Raw genomic sequence first — 17679 nt, 5'->3', positions numbered from 1 at the left:
CGCTTGCGAGGCAAATGCCCTACTGCTGTGTTATCTCTTCGGCCTGGGTTATTCTTGGTAGTGCTTGGGAGACTACATGATGATCAGGCTAGAACTTGGGGCTCCAGCATGCCTCCAGTCCCCTCAGCCATCTCCCTCTGCCTCTCTGAATGTTTCTTTTGTAATGAAGTAAATCAACTATTTTGGGGCTCAGCAGTGCTCAGATGATTCTATGGTGAAATGGGAGAAAATGAAAATGCCTCCTGCATTCAGAGCACTGACTAGCCTTTCAGCTATGATCTGTTTCCTGGATTCTAGAATTGTATCAAAGTAATGTCAGTTAGAAAGCTACATAGGGGCAGTAAGATAGTACAGTGGGTAAGGCGCTTGCCCTTCACACTGCCACTTGGGCTTGAACCCTGGAGATCTACATGGTCCCCTGAGCACTGCCAGCTGTAAATTGTTTTTTTTTTTTTTTTGTTCTGTTTGTTTTTTTGATTTTGGGTCACACCTGGCTACGCTCAGGAGACCATATGGGCTGTCGGGATTTGAACCACTATCCTTCTGCATGCAAGGCAAACACCCTACCTCCATGCTATCTCTCTGGCCCTGCCAGCAGTAAGTTCTGAGTGCAGAACCAAGAATAACCTGAGCACTGTCAGGTGTGGCTCCCTGATAAAAAAAAAAGTCAAATAGTTTCAAAAAGCTTTATTTTCTATGTTCGTGCATCGCATGCATGTAAGGGATATGCTAAGTCACATTTCTAACCCCTAAAAATAAAAATAAAAAACAAAAACAAAAACGGGTCCTTTTCTGTTCTTTTTATTTTGCTTTAGCTTTTGAGCCACATCTGGTAGTGCTCAGGAGTTACTCTTGAGCACTACCAGATGGGATTTCCACTGGTTGGTTTAGGGACCGTATGGAATGCTGGGAATCAAACTAGGGTTGGCCTGTGTGCAAAGCAAACACTTTACCCAATGTACTATTTCTGTGTCCCCCCTTTCCTCATGCTTATTACTTCCCATCAATCTCTCATTACCACTGGGATTTTTCAGTTGCTTCTCTTGTCTATTAATATTAAAATTAAAGTCCAGAGTACTTGCAATGATTATTATGTCAATGCACTTATATTCTCAGTTCTTAAGAAACTCAGTGAAAATAAAAAGATAGTATTCAACTACATCACACAATAGAGCCCCTGATTGGCTCAAACAAGAAATTAACCAGGATAACATTGAGAAAAAACATGGGTGATCTTGACAGTTTTCATTCTGAATTGTCTTGTTTGTGGCTACTCCTCAATACCTGGGGACCATCCTCACGCAAAGCAAGTACAACAGCCCCAGCCTTCTAAGCTACCATCCCTGACACAGTGAGTCAGGACTCAGTAGAGTGAACAAACACAAAAGGAGAGTGAATCTGTGAAAAAACAGCTAGTCCTATAATATACAATTTCACGCTGCCTAGTAAACATTGGATGCAGATGTTAGCCATGAAATCTGTTAACATGTCATAAAGGATAACATCAGAAACAAACAAAACACAAAACACAGTTTTGCCAAAAGAAAAATATCTCATCAGGAGTACAGATTCTGGAACCAAGAATAAGGAGCAAGAGGTAGAGCACATGCTTTATATGTGAAGCCCTGTTCTGTGTGATCATGGCCTTGCACAGTTGACCCCAGTTCGATTCCTGGCACCCCATTTGGTCCCTTGAGCCTGCCAAGAGTGACCCTGAGTGGAGAGCCTTATCCGAGTTCTGCTGGGTAAGGTCCCCAAACCAAAACCAAAATAGATGAAAACAGCAACCAGGCAAGAAAAAGGGATCAAAGTAATACAAAGAAAAGAAGTCATGAAACTATCACTGTTTGCGCATGACATGGCAATATACATAGAAGACCCTATTGTCTAGAAACAATAAACCAATACCACAAAGGGGCTGGCTACAAAGTCAATACACAAAACTAATTGTATTCCTATATACAAGTAATCAATTAAGAGAGGCAAAAAAGAAAAAAAAAATCTATCCCGTTTAAAATAGTGTCCAAAAATGGGGGTTGGAGCGATAGCACAGCAGTAAGGCGTTTGCCTTGCATGAGGCCAAGAAAGGACAGACCCTGGTTCCAATCCCGGCATTCCATTTAGTCCCCTGCGCCTGCTGGGATTAACTTCCGAGCGCAGAACCAGGAGTCCCGGAACACTGCTGGGTGTGGCCAAAATAACAAAAACAAAACAAAACAAAAAATATATATCAAGTACCTAGGAATTACATTAACAAGAAAAGAGGAGGGAGATCGACACCATGAAAATGTCAACACAGGGCCAGGCGGTGGCGCTGGAGGTAAGGTTCCTGCCTTGCCTGCGCTAGCCTAGGACGGACGGCGGTTCGATCCCCCGGCGTCCCATATGGTCCCCCAAGAAGCCAGGAGCAACTTCTGAGCGCATAGCCAGGAGTAACCCCTGAGCGTCACAGGGTGTGGCCCAAAAACCAAAAAAAAAAAAAAAAAAAGAAAAGAAAATGTCAACACACTTAAGAAATAAAACAGGGGCTGGAGAGATAGCCTAGAGGTAGTGCCTTTGCCTTGCATGCAGAAGGACGGTGGTTTGAATTCCAGCACCCCATAAGGTCCCCTGAGCCTGCCAGGAGCGATTTCTGAGCATAGAGCCAGGAGTAACCCCTGAGCATAGCCGGGTTTGACCCAAAAACCAAAAACCAAAAAACAAACAAACAAATAAATAAAACAAGACCTTAGAAAAAGACATTCCATGCCCATCAACTGGAAGAATAAATGCTATCTCAATGACCATTTTACTTAAACTATTATATAGATTCAGTGAGTTCCCCAGCAAATTCAGACAACATACTTTAAGAACTTAGAAGAGTCAGCAATAAAACTTATATGGAATCTTAAAAGAACCCAAACTGCCAAAATCATACTGAAAAATAAAAACTTAGGAGTACCTTATATCTCACTTGAAACCATGGTGATCAAAAACGACACTGAACTGGAATAATGATAGATACTAAGTAAGACTAATGGGCCAGAGTCAACTACACACAAATCTCTATATATTTAGTTAAATTTATTTATTTATTTGGTTTTTGGGTCACACCTGGCTGCGCTCAGGGGATTACTACTGGCTCTGCTCTCAGAAGTCGCTCCTGGCAGGCTCAAAGGATCATATGGGATGCTGGAATTTGAACTGGGGTTCGTCCTATGTTGGCTGCATGCAAGACAAATGTCTTACAACTATGCTATTGCTCCGGTCCCCATATTTAGATAAATTTTTTTTATACTTAGATAATTTTTTTTTTTTTTTTTTTGGTTTTTTGGGTCACACCCGGCGGTGCTCAGGGGTTACTCCTGGCTGTCTGCTCAGAAATAGCTCCTGGCAGGCACGGGGGACCATATGGGACACCGGGATTCGAACCAACCACCTTAGGTCCTGGATCGGCTGCTTGCAAGGCAAATGCCGCTGTGCTATCTCTCCGGGCCCTACTTAGATAATTTTTAACTAAGGAGCTGAGAGCATGTGGAATAAAAACATTCTCTAAACAACAAAACAAAACAAACAAAAAACCCAAAAAAACATTCTCTGCAACAAATGGTGCTGGGAAACTAAATAACCACATTTAAAAAATTAAAGTTGGGGGACCGGAGAGATAGCACAGCAGTGTTTGCCTTGCGAGCAGCTGATCCAGTACCTAAGGTGGTTGGTTCGAATCCCGGCGTCCCATATGGTCCTCCGTGCCTGCCAGGAGCTATTTCTGAGCAGATAGCCAGGAGTAACCCCTGAGCACAGATGGGTGTGGCCCAAAAATCAAAAACCAAAAAAAAAAAAAATTAAAAGTTGGATCCAAATATCATTCAAAAGTCAACTCAAAGTGAATTCAGGACCTTAAGATCAGACCAGAATCTAGTACACTAGGAAAAAATAGACAGAACACTCCCAAGACTTGGTTGGACTTCAAAGGGAGCAACAACCTGTGTTTGCAGGGATGTGGTACTATCACCCACTGATGGTGAGAATATTGTATGGTTTGATCCCTATGGAAAAAAGTATGGAGATAGAGGGCTGCTGCTATAGCATAGTGGGAGTAAGGGGCACACATTTTTGCCTTAAAGAAGGGCACATATCAACTATTGTAGGGACAATCTGTGCTAGAGGGATGTGGTGAAAAGGGAACTCATCCACTACTAATGAGAATGTCGTCTGATTCAAGTCCTATGGAAAACTGGATGGAAAGTCCTCAGTAAACTTAGAATTGAGCTACCATATGACCCAGCAATTCCACTTCTGGGTATCTATTTCCAGAACTTAAAAACATTCATTCCAAAGGACACTTGCACACTAATTACTTCAATGAATACAATATGGATGAATACAATGAATACAATAGAAGATACAGAATCAAACTAGATGTCCATTGACAGATGAATAGATTATGAATATAATACAGACCATACATAATAGATTCTAATAGATTATATATCTATACAAATAAACAATGGAATACTATGCAGCAAGGAATGATGAAATCATGTAATTTGCTGCATCTTGGTTGAAACTGGAAGATATGCTGAGTCAAGTACGCAAGCCAGAAGACAAATGCAGAATGATCTGTGGCATATAAAGTAACTGCTTTGGGAAATGTAATAAAGTAGAGGGGATGTCTAAATCACCCAGGACCCAAGAGAACTAGGGAGGAAAAAGACAGAGAAAAGAAATCAAGGTGGAAAGGAAGAAGATGAGGAAAGGAAGTAATGGGAGAACAGGGGTCTGCATTTCATTTATAATGGGAATGAGGGGGCCGGGCGGTGGCGCTGGAGGTAAGGTGCCTGCCTTGCCTGCGCTAGCCTAGGACGGACCTCGGTTCGATCCCCCGGCGTCCCATATGGTCCCCCAAGAAGCCAGGAGCAACTTCTGAGCGCATAGCCAGGAGTAACCCCTGAGCGTCACAGGGTGTGGCCCAAAAACCAAAAAAAAAAAAAAAAAAAAAAAATGGGAATGAGGAAAAACAGTACAGCTATAAATCCAAAGTACAGATTGAACAACACTGAAAGCATGGTATATATGCTGAAATCACCAAACTTTAACCTGCCAGCTAAGGTGCAGGTGGTATTGGGAATGAGGGGTGGGGCAGGGTGCTGGCTGAAGTTTGGGAGATGATGGAGTATGGGAGCACAGGTGAAGGTAGTGATGGTAGGAGTTTAAAACTCAATTATCAGTAACTTTGTAAACCAGTTCTTTAAATAATTAAGAAAACAGAAAAACAGGGCCCGGAGAGATAGCACAGCGGCGTTTGCCTTGCAAGCATCCGATCCAGGACCAAAGGTGGTTGGTTCGAATCCCGGTGTCCCATATGGTCCCCCGTGCCTGCCAGGAGCTATTTCTGAGCAGACAGCCAGGAGTAACCCCTGAGCACTGCCGGGTGTGGCCCAAAAACCAAAAAAAAAAAAAAAAAAAAAAAAAAGAAAACAGAAAAACAGAAAACTACCATCTGCCCTGAGCAATAAATTTGTGCTTAACAAAGAAGAAATAACAAATGTAAAGATTTCACTGCCAAGTGTCCTCAGGGGTTCTAGTACAAAAAGGTTCTACAGGAGGATACCAGACACTCATAAGATGATGGGACAGGGCCTCCTACAGACTAAGCATGCTAACAATGATGTCAAACAAATGCTTCTCAATGATTTCCCTGACTCCTTTCTTGCTTCCTACAGTAACCAGCTGTAGGATTTCTTTATGCTGTGTGGCATTTATGCAGTTTTCACCAGTAGTGTCCTTGTAATATCATTATTATACACAGACTACAAAGTCAATGGTTACAATAGATAGTCTTCCACATATTCTATAGTTTCATTACTTTGAGCGTGGGTAGGGTAGGGTGGGGTGTGTGGGGTAGGGGTAGGTGTGTGGGTGCAAAACTGCCAGAGAAGGTAAGTTTGTTTACAGCACTGGAAGCATGCCTGTGGCTCAAGCTCATTCCCCAGAACCAGATGCCACCTGGCATCTCTGGGTCTACTCACCCATCTGTGGCTGGTTTCTTCCGAAGTATGCTTGGGCGGGGGGAGGAGCCCTGGGCTGGAGCGCTGCTGCTAGCACTCTGGCTGTGGGTCTGCACCACGGTGGTGGCTGCTGGGGCAGCACTGAAGGAATTGCTAATAGGGTTGGCTACAATTGTGGCTCCATCTCCCAAAACCACTGCTGAAGAAAAGAGAAGGGGCAGTGAGAACAATTAAAAGAAAAAGGAAGTCATAGTAATAAGGTATCATATAAGACATAAATAAAAATGATTAAGAGCACCAGCAATGGCGTGTCCACACTACGATTGTGGAGAGGAGCAATGTCCATCCACTTAATAACAGATAGCAAAGTGGGAGAGGATATGAAGTGTGCAAATGTGTAACCAACAATTACTTAATTTTCTTTGCTTTATATTCAGAATTACTAAGAAAAGTAACTTAAATTAAGTATTTCAAGAAATGCTCTAAAAGGGCCAGAGCAATACAACAGTGGTAGGGTGTGTGCCATGCACGCAGATGATCTGGGACAGACCTGGGTTCTATCCCTGACATCCTATATGGTCCCTGGAGCCTGCAAGGAGTGATTTCTGAGTTAGAGCCAGGAATAACCCAAGGGCCACCGAGTGTGGCTCAAAAACAAACAAAAAGAAATGCTCTTATCAAGAACAACTGATCCTCAATTTCTAATTGTATCAATATTCCAGTCAATTTAATTTACAGTCATTTTATTTTTAGCTAAGACCCAGCTACGGTCAGGGCTTACTCCTAGAGGGACTGAGGGGACCATACAGGGTTTGAGGGGAACTGAGAGGACCATAAGTAATATCAGGAATAAAAGATTTTGAGTTGGATGCACGGAAGACAAATGTCTTACATTCTATCTATACTATATCTCCTGCCTGATACAAGAAAATCTCCAACAGAATGAAAACACTACTAGTAGTCTATGAACTCATCTCAATTAAAACCTCTTTATATAATGCTTCTCACAATGTGCAAACACATTTTAGACTGTGTGCAATTTCTTTATTTTCTTAATTTTTATTTTAATTATTTATCTTTTTGTTCGGCTGTGACTCCAGACAGGATCCAAGGAGGAGTCTGTACAATCTCCTCTCTGGGTTTTATGGAGACTTACTTTGCCCTTCTGTGTTAGCCTCTTAAAGCACCAAGTCAGCTTTAAAAGGGCACTGGAAAGGGTGAACGAACCACAAAAGTTCTGCAGTCCCATTTCTAGAGGAGTACGGAGGGAGGAGGGTCAGAGCAGACTCTGGAACAAGAATGAAACCCTTTAGAAGTCACTGCTGGGTGGAGCCCGTGCAGGGAACAGTCCAGGAGGGCCCAGATTAGGTCGGAGCCTTGCACAGCCCCAGGAACCTTCCCTTCCGGCAGCCATTGACCATGTGCTCTGGGCCTGGCCCATTTCATGTCACTACAGGACAGTACATTTACCTGCACTTGGAACCAGGTCTGCACCCCAGCAGATCCTCACGAACTCCCTAGGCCCAAGGTGGGTCCAGGACCTAATCTTGCTATAACCACAGGCCGGGTCAGGCCCCAAACCCACCAGGGAGCATCCGCGGCTGCGCCCTAAAGGCTTGCACAACTGAAAGCTTTATTTTCTTAATTTTGGTTTAGAGTGACAGAAGTGCTCAGAGCTTACTCCTGACTGTGCTCAAGGATCAGTCCTGGTGGTTCTAGGTGAAACATGATACTTGGGATTAAACTCACATCAGCCATGTGCAAGAGAAGCATCCAGTCCACTGTACTATCTCTTCAGTTTTTGTTTTGTTTGTTTTAGGGCCACACCCCGAAGTACTCAGAGGTTACTCCTGGCTCTGCACTCAGAAATCACTCCTGGCAGGCTTGGGTGTCCATATGGGATGCTGGAGATCAAACCTGGGTTTGTCCCGAGTCAGCCATGTGCAAGGCAAACTCCCTACTGTTGTTCTATTGCTCCAGCTCTCCTCAGTTTTTTTTAAAGGTTTATTCATTTATTAATTGATCGATTGATTTTTTTGTTTGTTTGTTTTTGGGCCACACCCAGCGTTGCTCAGGGGTTACTCCTGGCTGTCTGCTCAGAAATAGCTCCTGGCAGGCACGGGGGACCATATGCGACACCGGGATTCAAACCAACCACCTTTGGTGCTGGATCGGCTGCTTGCAAGGCAAACGCCGCTGTGCTATCTCTCCGGGCCCTGATCGATTGATTTTTGGGCCACACACGGAGATGCTCAGGGGTTACTCCTGGCTCTGTGTTCAGAAATCACTACTGGCAAGCTTGGGGGACCATATGGAATACCACGAATCTAATGGGGTCCATCCCAGGTTGGCCACATGCAAGGCAAATGCCTTACTGCTGTGCTATCTCTCCAGCTCCTCTCTCCAGTTTTATGTATGTAATTTCTAAGTCTGATAGAACTGTGACATGAGTTGTCAGTAACTTGCATTCCAAAGAGGAAACCAAGACCTAGAGAAATTAGCTAAGATCACAGAGCTGGGGTGGGGATGGAGATGGGGTAGAAGCTGGGGGCTGGGGGAGAGACGTAGAGGGGGCAGAGGAGAGCAAAGATTAAAATGCAAGTGCACCTCTTTCTTCCACACCACCTTCTGAATGAAAGGTGGATTAGAGAGGTAGAAGTAGGGCATGTATGCCTCGCATATGGTCGACCTGGGACAGACACAGGTTCAATTCCCAGCATCCCATAGGGTACCCTTGAGCCTGCCAGGATAGATTTCTGAGCGCAGAGTCAGGAGTAACCCCCAAATGGGAAGGGGGTGGGGAGGGGAGGGAGAGAGGGGGGAGGGAGAGAGGGAGGAAGAGAGCAAGGGAGGGAGGAAATGAGAGAAGGAGGGAGGGAGAGAAGGAAGGAAGGAAGGAAGGAAGGAAGGAAGGAAGGAAGGAAGGAAGGAAGGAAGGAAGGAAGGAAGGAAGGAAGGATCAGATTACCTGAAGTCTTTCCCTCAGATGGAGGTGGCTGAGCACCAAGTGGTGTAGGCTGAAGTCCTTGTGTGCTGATTGGGGTCGCTGAGTGAATTCCCTGTGTGCCAATAGGCGCTGGCTGTATTCCTGGGGTGCCAATGGGAGGTGGCTGGATCCCTTGGGTGCCGATGGGGGCTGGCTGAATCCCCTGGATGTGTCGAGCATGAGATGCATCCACGGTCATCAACTGCATGGGGTTAAGGTGCACTGTGGATGCCACTCCAACACCAGTCTGTGCAGTGATGGCAGAGTTTGGAGCCTGAGCAGAAACTAAACAATGTAAAAAGAGAGATGTTAACTCTGTTTGGAGATAGTCTACATAAAAAGACTAATAGGGAAGCAGACATTTTTTATGCTGCAATTTATTGGATATTTTTAGAAAATTTAGGGACCTTGGGCCTGAGATAGCATGGAGGTAAGGCATTTGCCTTGCACACAGAAGGACAGTGGTTCAAATCCTGGCATCACATATGGTCCCTCAAGGCTGCCAGGAGTGATTTTGAGGGTAGAGCCAGGAGAAAGCACTGAACGCTGCCAGGTGTGACCCAAAAACCAAAAAAAAAAAAAAAAAAAAAAAAAAATCAGGGACCAGAGATCTAACATGTTTGGGCCTCTGAGACCTAATAGAGGCCCAAGCAGTATGGTATGCTAAGGCCCTTCAATCAAAGTTCTGGTCTGCTTGGCCATGAATCATTTGGTCACAGATTTCTAGTTCCCTCAGCCTACTGAGTATGTACTTCTGTAAAGGTCCCAAATAAAAGACATGAACTGTGTAGTATGCAAATTATTTTTTAATACAGTTACTAAAAAAAGTGCCCCAAAACCCATAAAAATATCATTATCTGGGGGCTGGAGAGATAGCATGGAGGTAAAGCGTTTGCCTTTCATGCAAGAGGTCATCGGTTCGAATCCCAGCGTCCCATATGGTCCCCTGTGCCTGCCAGGAGCAATTTCTGAGCATGGAGCCAGGAGTAACCCCTGAGCACTGCCGGGTGTGACCCAAAAACCACAAAAAAAAAAAAAAAAAAAAAAAAAATCATTATCTTTTTAGGGATCATAAACCTAGTAATAAGAAAAAAATTTACAATCATTGAGATTGACTTAACTAAATCTGAGCAAAAAACTAGCATAATTAGCCAGAGAGATAGCACAGCGGTAGGGCATTTGCATGCATCCAATTCAGGAAGGACAGTGGTTTGAAACCCCATGCCGAGCAGGAGCAATTTCTGAGCTCATAGCCAGGAGTAATCCCTGAGCATTGCCGGGTGTGACCCAAAAACCAAAAAGAAAAAAAGAGATAAAAAGAAAATGAACAACCCAAACCAAAACAGAATACTCATACCTGGATACTGTCGAATGGTGGACACAGAACTGGTGATTGGGGTGTACGTGTGTGCAGCCAGGGGGTATGCAGAAGGCTGATACGCGGGCAGAAAGTACTGGAACTGAACAGGAACAGATGGTCTAGAAATGGAAGAGATGACAAATCCTTTTCTTCTTTTCATCTGATTTGTCCCGCAAAGCCTCCTCATACACTTTACTGTTACATCAAATTTCTCCCAACTATTACCCAAAGTATAAGAAAAGAATCCTAAAAATAGCAATTTTAAAAAAACTGAGTACCATAATTAATTATAGCAAATACAGAAGTATTCAGAATAATCAAGTTTTCTGAAAAATTCACCAGTAATCAATCCTACTTGAAAAATTCTAAACTCAACTTGTTTGCTTGTTTGTGCCACCTGGTGATGCTCAGGGATTTACTCCTGGCTCTACACTCAGGAATCACTCCTGGTGATGCACATGGGACCATAGAGGTTGCCAGGAACTGAATCCAGGTCAGCTGCATGCAAAACAAGTACCTCTACCTACTGCCTTATTGCTCTGATCCCTTTATTGTCATATTTTATTGAACATATATAAAATAAAATAAGATATACCCAAAATTCTACAAACTGATTAAGAGCTCCAAGAATGAAAGTATTTCATTTATTTTCTGAGTTTAATGTACTTTGATTATGAGGCCGGATCGATAGCACAGCAGGTAGGGTTTTTGCCTTGCACGCAGCTGACTTGGGTTCGATCCCCAGCCATCGTCACCAGAGCCTGTCAGGAACAATTTCTGAGTGTAGAGCCAAGAGTAACTCCTAAGCATCGCTGGATGTTGACCAAAAAACAAAAAAAAAAAAACAACAAAACACCTAATCATAAACAAATTTCATTCTCTATTCAAGCAAAAAACTCCTAAATAAAGTAGAATTAACTACCATATCAGATATAAATCATAATCAAATTAGGCTTAGTACAGGAAGATAGAAAAGCTTAAATATAAGAATTTATTTTATATATTAAAAAATTTAAAGAAGGTTAAGGGAGGCTACTCAGTGAAAGAGTACCTGCCTTGCTTGTGTGATACATTCATTCTGACATCTGACTGCATGGTCCTCTGAGCACACTGGAAAGTGCTCTTCCCAACTCACCTAGCCTCCCAAAGTAAAGGAATCTTATGAAATGTTGCAGTAGACTTATAATAATTTTTTTTTGTTTGTTTTTTTGGGCCACACTCGTTTAATGCTCAGGGGTTATTCCTGGCTAAGCGCTCAGAAATCGCCCCTGGCTTGGGGGGACCATATGGGACACCGGGGGATCGAATTGCAGTCCTTCCTTGGCTAGCGCTTGCAAGGCAGACACCTTACCTCTAGTGCACCTCACCGGCCCCGACTTATAATAATTTCTAATACTTATTCTTAATATAAATCTTTAAGAAAACAGCAATGCACAAAAATTTCACTCTGAAAATGAACCTAATAAAATATATACTAAAATTTCAAGACTTTCCATTTAGGACAGGAATAAGACAAGAATGCCACTTATTGTTCCTCAATATCAAGTTGAAAGCTCTACAAACAACAGCAAAAAAGGTATAAAAAGTCTTTTGTTTTGGTCTTGATGTTTTGTCTTTCTCTTGGTGGTACTTGGAGGACTATATGATGTGTTAGGGATCAAACCCAGGCTAGCCATGTGCAAGGAAAGCGTTCTGCCCACTGGACAAAATATATTTTTGAATTTTCTCAGGAATGAAAGAGTATTAACATTAACAAGAAGTTAAAAAGCAGGGGGCTGGAGAGATAGCCTGGAGGTAAAGCGTTTGCCTTGCATGCAGAAGGTGGTTCAAATCCCGGCATCCCATATGGTCCTCCAAGCCTGCCAGGAGCGATTTCTTTTTTTTTGGTTTTGGGCCACACCCGGCAGTGCTCAGGGGTTACTCCTGGTTCTATGCTCAGAAATCACTCCTGGCAGGCTCAGGGGACCATATGGGATGCTGGGATTTGAACCACCATCTTCTGCATGAAAGGCAAATGCCTTACTAGCTTACCTTCATGATACCTCTCTGGCCCTGCAGGAGCGATTTCTGAGCATAGAGCCAGGAGTAACCCCTGAGTGCAGCCGGGTATGACCCAAAAACGGGAAGAAAAAAAAAAAAAGTTAAAAAGCCTGTCTTTTTTTGCTTGTTTGTGGCCACACATGGCAGTGCACTGGAGGTTATTCCTGGCTCTACATTCAGAAATCCTGGCAGCCTCGGGGGGATCATATGGGATGCCGGGAACCAAACCCGGGTCTGTCCCCAGTTGGCCGCGTGCAAGGCAAATGCTCTACCGCTGTGCTATTGCTCTGGCCCTAAAAAGCCTGTCTTTATCTGTAAAATATCCACACAGTAAATCCAGGAAAATCAAGAACTAGCAGGTATCTTAACAGAGAATGGAACACAAAGTCAACATGAGACTCTCTAAGCTTCCTAGTCTACATACTCTAGTGAAAAAATTTGGTGCCAGGTTGTCACCGGGGGAGAAAGGAAGTGAAAATACAGAAGAGTTAAAAGGTGAATAGGGTGGGCCCGGAGAGATAGCACAGCGGCGTTTGCCTTGCAAGCAGCCGGTCCAGGACCAAAGGTGGTTGGTTCGAATCCCGGTGTCCCATATGGTCCCCCGTGCCTGCCAGGAGCTATTTCTGAGCAGACAGCCAGGAGTAACCCTGAGCACCGCCGGGTGTGGCCCAAAATCCAAAAAAAAAAAAAAAAAAAAAAAGGTGAATAGGGTAAGCAGCATGTTCTACAGTGATTCTGAGCTGGGAAAGGACAATCAGAAGGCAATGAGCAAGAGCCAATGACCTAAATCTTGATCTCTAAATAATGAAAAGAAATAATGGGGGTCCAAGGCATAGGCAAAATTCATAACGAATCTGTAGTTCCTTGTCATGGTGGGAAGAAAGTAAGGGCTGAAATGCTAAAGTGTGGTATAATGGGAGCAGGTGGGTCTATTTTTTTCCCCTAAAAAATTAAAACAATAATACAATGGCATGGCATGGTGTAATGGACACATTCCCTCCTACCTATTGTCACTTCGTGTTTCCATGGCCACAGGATTTGGAGAGGCCCGATGACCTGAAATGGGGATTAGACTACTCCTCTCGGCGGGATAATCAGGCTGGATCCGTGGAGAAGTATGTGTGATCTGCTGTGGCACCACCTTAGCTACAAAAAGCAAATTGTAAGTCATCACGCATTTACTTGTACTAACATGCCAAAACATTCTCAGGCAGCAACAATCTTAGCAAATAGTAATATGAAGTCTGGGTTTTTTAAAAAGATTTACTCAAATTAAAAAAAAGGAAAATGCATACATGTAATTTCCATATAATAATCATTACTGTCATTGGTTAAAACAGGGTTCAAAATTAGTACTCTCATAAAACTTGCAAGTAGCCAGGTCTATTTCCCCTGATCTAACGTTCTGATGGCCTTTTGTTTAAATGAGAAAGCTTTTTGAATTAAACAAAAAATTTAATGAAGTATGGATACAGAATACAGAGCTGGGGGCAGAGTGATATAGCACAGAGATTAGGGCATTTGTGTTGCATGCAGCGGACCTGGGTTTGATCCCTGGTATCCCATAAGGTCCCCCAAGCCTGCCAGGAGTAATTTTTGAGTACAGAGCCCAGAGTAATCCCTAAGCACGAGATATTCAGAAGAACTCAAATGATGATAATCTAGAATAGATGACCATAGGTAAGACAGTGATTTGGAAATTAAAATGATTTGGTCTTTCTAATTAGTAATAGATTAACAGATTAATAAATAATTATGAATCCTAAAGTAGAATCACATATTTTTGCCACTTCTGATTTCTGTTTTATTGTTTTTTTGATTTTTGGCTTTGGAGCCACAACCGGCAGTGCTCAAGAGTTACTCCTGGCTCTGCACTCAAAAATCGCTCCTGGCAGGCTAAAGGTACCATAAGGAATGCCGGGAATTGAACTCGGGTTCACCCTGGGTCAGCCGCGTGCAAGGCAAATGCCCTACCACAGTGCTATCTCTCTGACCCCCTTTTGTTATTTTTTTAACTAAGATTTTGGGTCACATCCTCAATGCTCAGAGGTTGATTACTCCTGACTCTGCACTCAGGAATTACTAAGAGCACCATATAGGATGCTGGGGGTCAACTCTGGGTCAGCCACATGCAAGGCAAGTGCCCTACCAGCTTTTATGTACTCTCTTCCTGGGCCAACAATGCTGGTGTCTTTTATAATCTGCAACCAAATTTTGTTTAGTTGAGCACAGAAACGGACATATCTTGTCTTTGGCCTGGGAATTTGGACAAAAAAGTACTAATGTTGTCTCAGCAATACAAAGGATCAGCTTCAATGTGTGTAAGGACCAAGGTTATACCAGTTGCAGCAGAACAAACATTAATGACTAGGGTGATGTCACCCGCACCCCATGTGCAGCACATGAAATACCAAACTAAAAAGAGAACAAACATTACATGATGGATCATGGTACATAATGGAGAGGGAGAAAAGTTGGAAAAACATTCTCCAGCAGTAAAAAAGGTGTTGGATGGAGCAACTAAGCCTTGTACTTTTTATTGTATCCATAAAACATTGGAGAAAATATTGCTTCCAATAGGAATACAACCATCACTTGGCAGAGTCGTTATGTACTGGTTAATAACCAACTCATAAATTTACTTCATCAAGCACCTCAGAGATAGAGCAGACATTATGGTGCTTGTTTTAGACACAGCTGGCCTTGGTTGGCAGCCCTAGTACCACAAATGCTCTGAGTGCGGAGCCAGAAATAACCACTGAGTATCACCAGGTATGGCCCCAAACAAAACAACCAAACAAGTCAAAGAAAAGCACAATGCTGCAATATTTGGCTTAGTTTATTTGATGTACTGCCTCCTTTTCAGGAAGGAAGAAAGGCCCTCTCAGTGTCTATTAGGAAACCTGCCTTCTTATGCAAACTCAAAGTATCCCACAATTGTACCCAAAGCTACCCCCTCCACAATTCCCACCTCCTTCACCCACACACTTCATCCTCATCTTAATATCCCTAGAGGCACAAGATCCCCTTCTTCATGAGCTTAGGTCTAGCGTGAAATCTGTGACTTTGAAGGAACTTATTCACAAAATCAGATGTAAATATAAATAATTTTTTTTGGGGGGAGGCACACCCGGTGACGCTCAGGGGTTACTCCTGGCTATGCACTCAGAAATCGCTCCTGGCTTGGGGGACCATATGGGATGCCAGGCGGGTGGGGTGGGGGAACAAACTGTGGTCCATCCTAGGCTAGCGCAGGCAAGGCAGACACTTTACCGCTTGCGCCACTGCTCCGGCCCCATAAATATAAGTAATTTTATATCAGAAAAGTATATTTCTTATATAAAATACATATCACAAAAATAAAGTAACAAAGACCAGAATCCTAGAAAAACATGGTGGAACCATAGGGGAAGGGGAATAGGAATACAGGTAGACTGGGTCAGTATGATAATGGTGAAAGGTATGATCTTTGGGAGTAAAGGGACAAGATGATATGCTATTCATTACACACCAGGGCAAAGGCAACAACAATTGGATTTACAACCAGTGACTCATAGAATTAAAAGACCTTTATGGTCTAGAAATAACAGACCCTAGGTTAAATGCTGGTTATCTGAGTCAAATAAGATTTGACTTGGGGCGGCCAGAGAGGTGGTGCTAGAGGTAAGGTGTCTGCCTTGCAAGTGCTAGCGTAGGACAGACCACGGTTCGATCCCCCTTTGTCCCAGATGGTCCCCCCAAGCCAGGAGCGATTTCTGAGCACTTAGCCAGGAGTAACCCCTGAGCGTCAAATGGGTGTGACCCAAATACCAAAAAAAAAAAAAAAGATTTGGCTTGGAAGTTACCAGAAATCCTATCTGGTAATCTGAGTCAAATTCTATGTGAAACCTTTTTGTATGGCCTATGATCTTCAAAGGTCTTTGTGGTAGGGATGCGTAGATGTGATAAATAAAAAGGGGGAGTAAAAAAAGAAAATTATCGCCTACCATCAATGTCAAATCTGTATGACAAGTAATGTTAAAATTCTAATTCCACAGTGCTTGATTATCTATGTTAACAAGCATTAGCAGTGGTCATTTTTATGAAGATGGCCAGAAAGACTCAAAAGTTCCCTGTCAGAATCATTCTGGAAGCTGCATAACACTTACCAACTGGGATGTTTGAGGCAGTCACAGCAGTGGCATGGGATGAATGTGAGGGCATTGTCATGGTAACAATCGTACTTGTGGGAGCCTGTGTATGTGACACAGATCCTGAAACAGGGAAAAAAAAATTCTTCCACAATGGTCTTTCTCAACACATTACAAACAAGCGCTGGGGAAAATTTAAGTGAATTTCTCTAGTCAATATATTCTTTCTCTGTAAAACTGAAAAATGAGAGTTTAATTTACCCCTCTCCCTCCTTTTCCTAAGCATGAAACAAGAGTGCTGACTTACCAGCCGTGGTTGCTGAAGGAATGGTGTTGGTTGCCAAAATGGGTGCCACAGTTGCTGCAGCCACTGGTGTGCCAGTACTAAAGATGGTTTTCTAGTGAGGGTAGAGGGAATCCCAAAACAGAATTATAATGAGAACCACTCCCAACCCAACTGAAAAGCATGTAATGCCTTCAAAACTGTTGAGTGTTTGCACCATTCTGGTTTCTACCAAGAGCATACAAACGATTTCTCTTCTTGGGCTTTACCTGAGCCATTGTGTGTAGCTGCTGTTTGGGTGTCCCCAAGGCAGGGTGAGATGGCAGTGTGATCCTCGTTGTCACATCCCGTGACTGAGCAGGACGCTGAATACTAATTGCTGCTGATGGTGGATGCTGGATTGACAATGTTGGCCGACTGAAAAGACAGAAAACACATGATGATTTATAACTTGTCTCCAGATACTGCAGTTGGTCAAGGCCATTTACTATGTACTAGAGCACAGGCATACAGCTATATTTTTTCAAGGTCTGTGGTATCTACAAAAACACTAATAGAGTTTCTCTCCTGAAACTGGAGGGAGAGGGAGAGGGAAAGGGAGAGGGAGGGAGAGAGAGAGAGAGAGAGAGAGAGAGAGAGAGAGAGAGAGAGAGAGAGAGAGAGAGAGGGAGGGAGGGAAGGAGGGAGGGAGGGAAGGAGGGAAGGAGGAAAGAGAGAGAGAGAGGGAGGAAAGGAGAAGAGAGAGAGAAAGAGAGTGAGAGTGAGAGAGAGAGTGAGAGTGAGTGAATGTTTTGGGCCAGTGACACCTAAGGGGGTACTCCTAGCTAAGCACTCAGAAATAGCTCCTGGATTGGAGGACCATATAGGATGCCGGGGATCGAACCAAGGTC

The 17679-nt window shown here is 43.4% G+C and overlaps 1 protein-coding gene and 1 non-coding gene across 3 annotated transcripts in view; both read right to left on the bottom strand.

Annotated features, from left to right (window-relative positions):
- The window catches only part of SAP130 (Sin3A associated protein 130), a 71146-nt gene that overhangs the window by 27761 nt on the left and 25706 nt on the right, over positions 1–17679 (bottom strand). The window contains exons 8-14 of one of the 2 annotated variants that reach the window (XM_049769297.1): positions 17059–17206; positions 16814–16904; positions 16525–16629; positions 13381–13522; positions 10334–10455; positions 8959–9261; positions 6012–6189 (exon numbers count right to left, since the gene is read on the bottom strand). In XM_049769297.1, coding sequence (XP_049625254.1) covers positions 6012–6189; positions 8959–9261; positions 10334–10455; positions 13381–13522; positions 16525–16629; positions 16814–16904; positions 17059–17206 — 1089 coding nt within the window. The remainder of the gene's footprint in view (positions 1–6011; positions 6190–8958; positions 9262–10333; positions 10456–13380; positions 13523–16524; positions 16630–16813; positions 16905–17058; positions 17207–17679) is intronic. The other variant, XM_049769298.1, reaches the window with a different exon arrangement.
- Positions 7077–7199, bottom strand: LOC126002764 (small nucleolar RNA SNORA26). The gene has a single exon (XR_007493404.1). It is a non-coding gene; the product is annotated as a small nucleolar RNA SNORA26 (small nucleolar RNA).

This window comes from Suncus etruscus, chromosome 2, assembly GCF_024139225.1.
Source record: "Suncus etruscus isolate mSunEtr1 chromosome 2, mSunEtr1.pri.cur, whole genome shotgun sequence".
NCBI classification, from domain to species: Eukaryota; Metazoa; Chordata; class Mammalia; order Eulipotyphla; family Soricidae; genus Suncus; species Suncus etruscus.
This window is presented reverse-complemented; position numbering and strand designations above follow the sequence as displayed.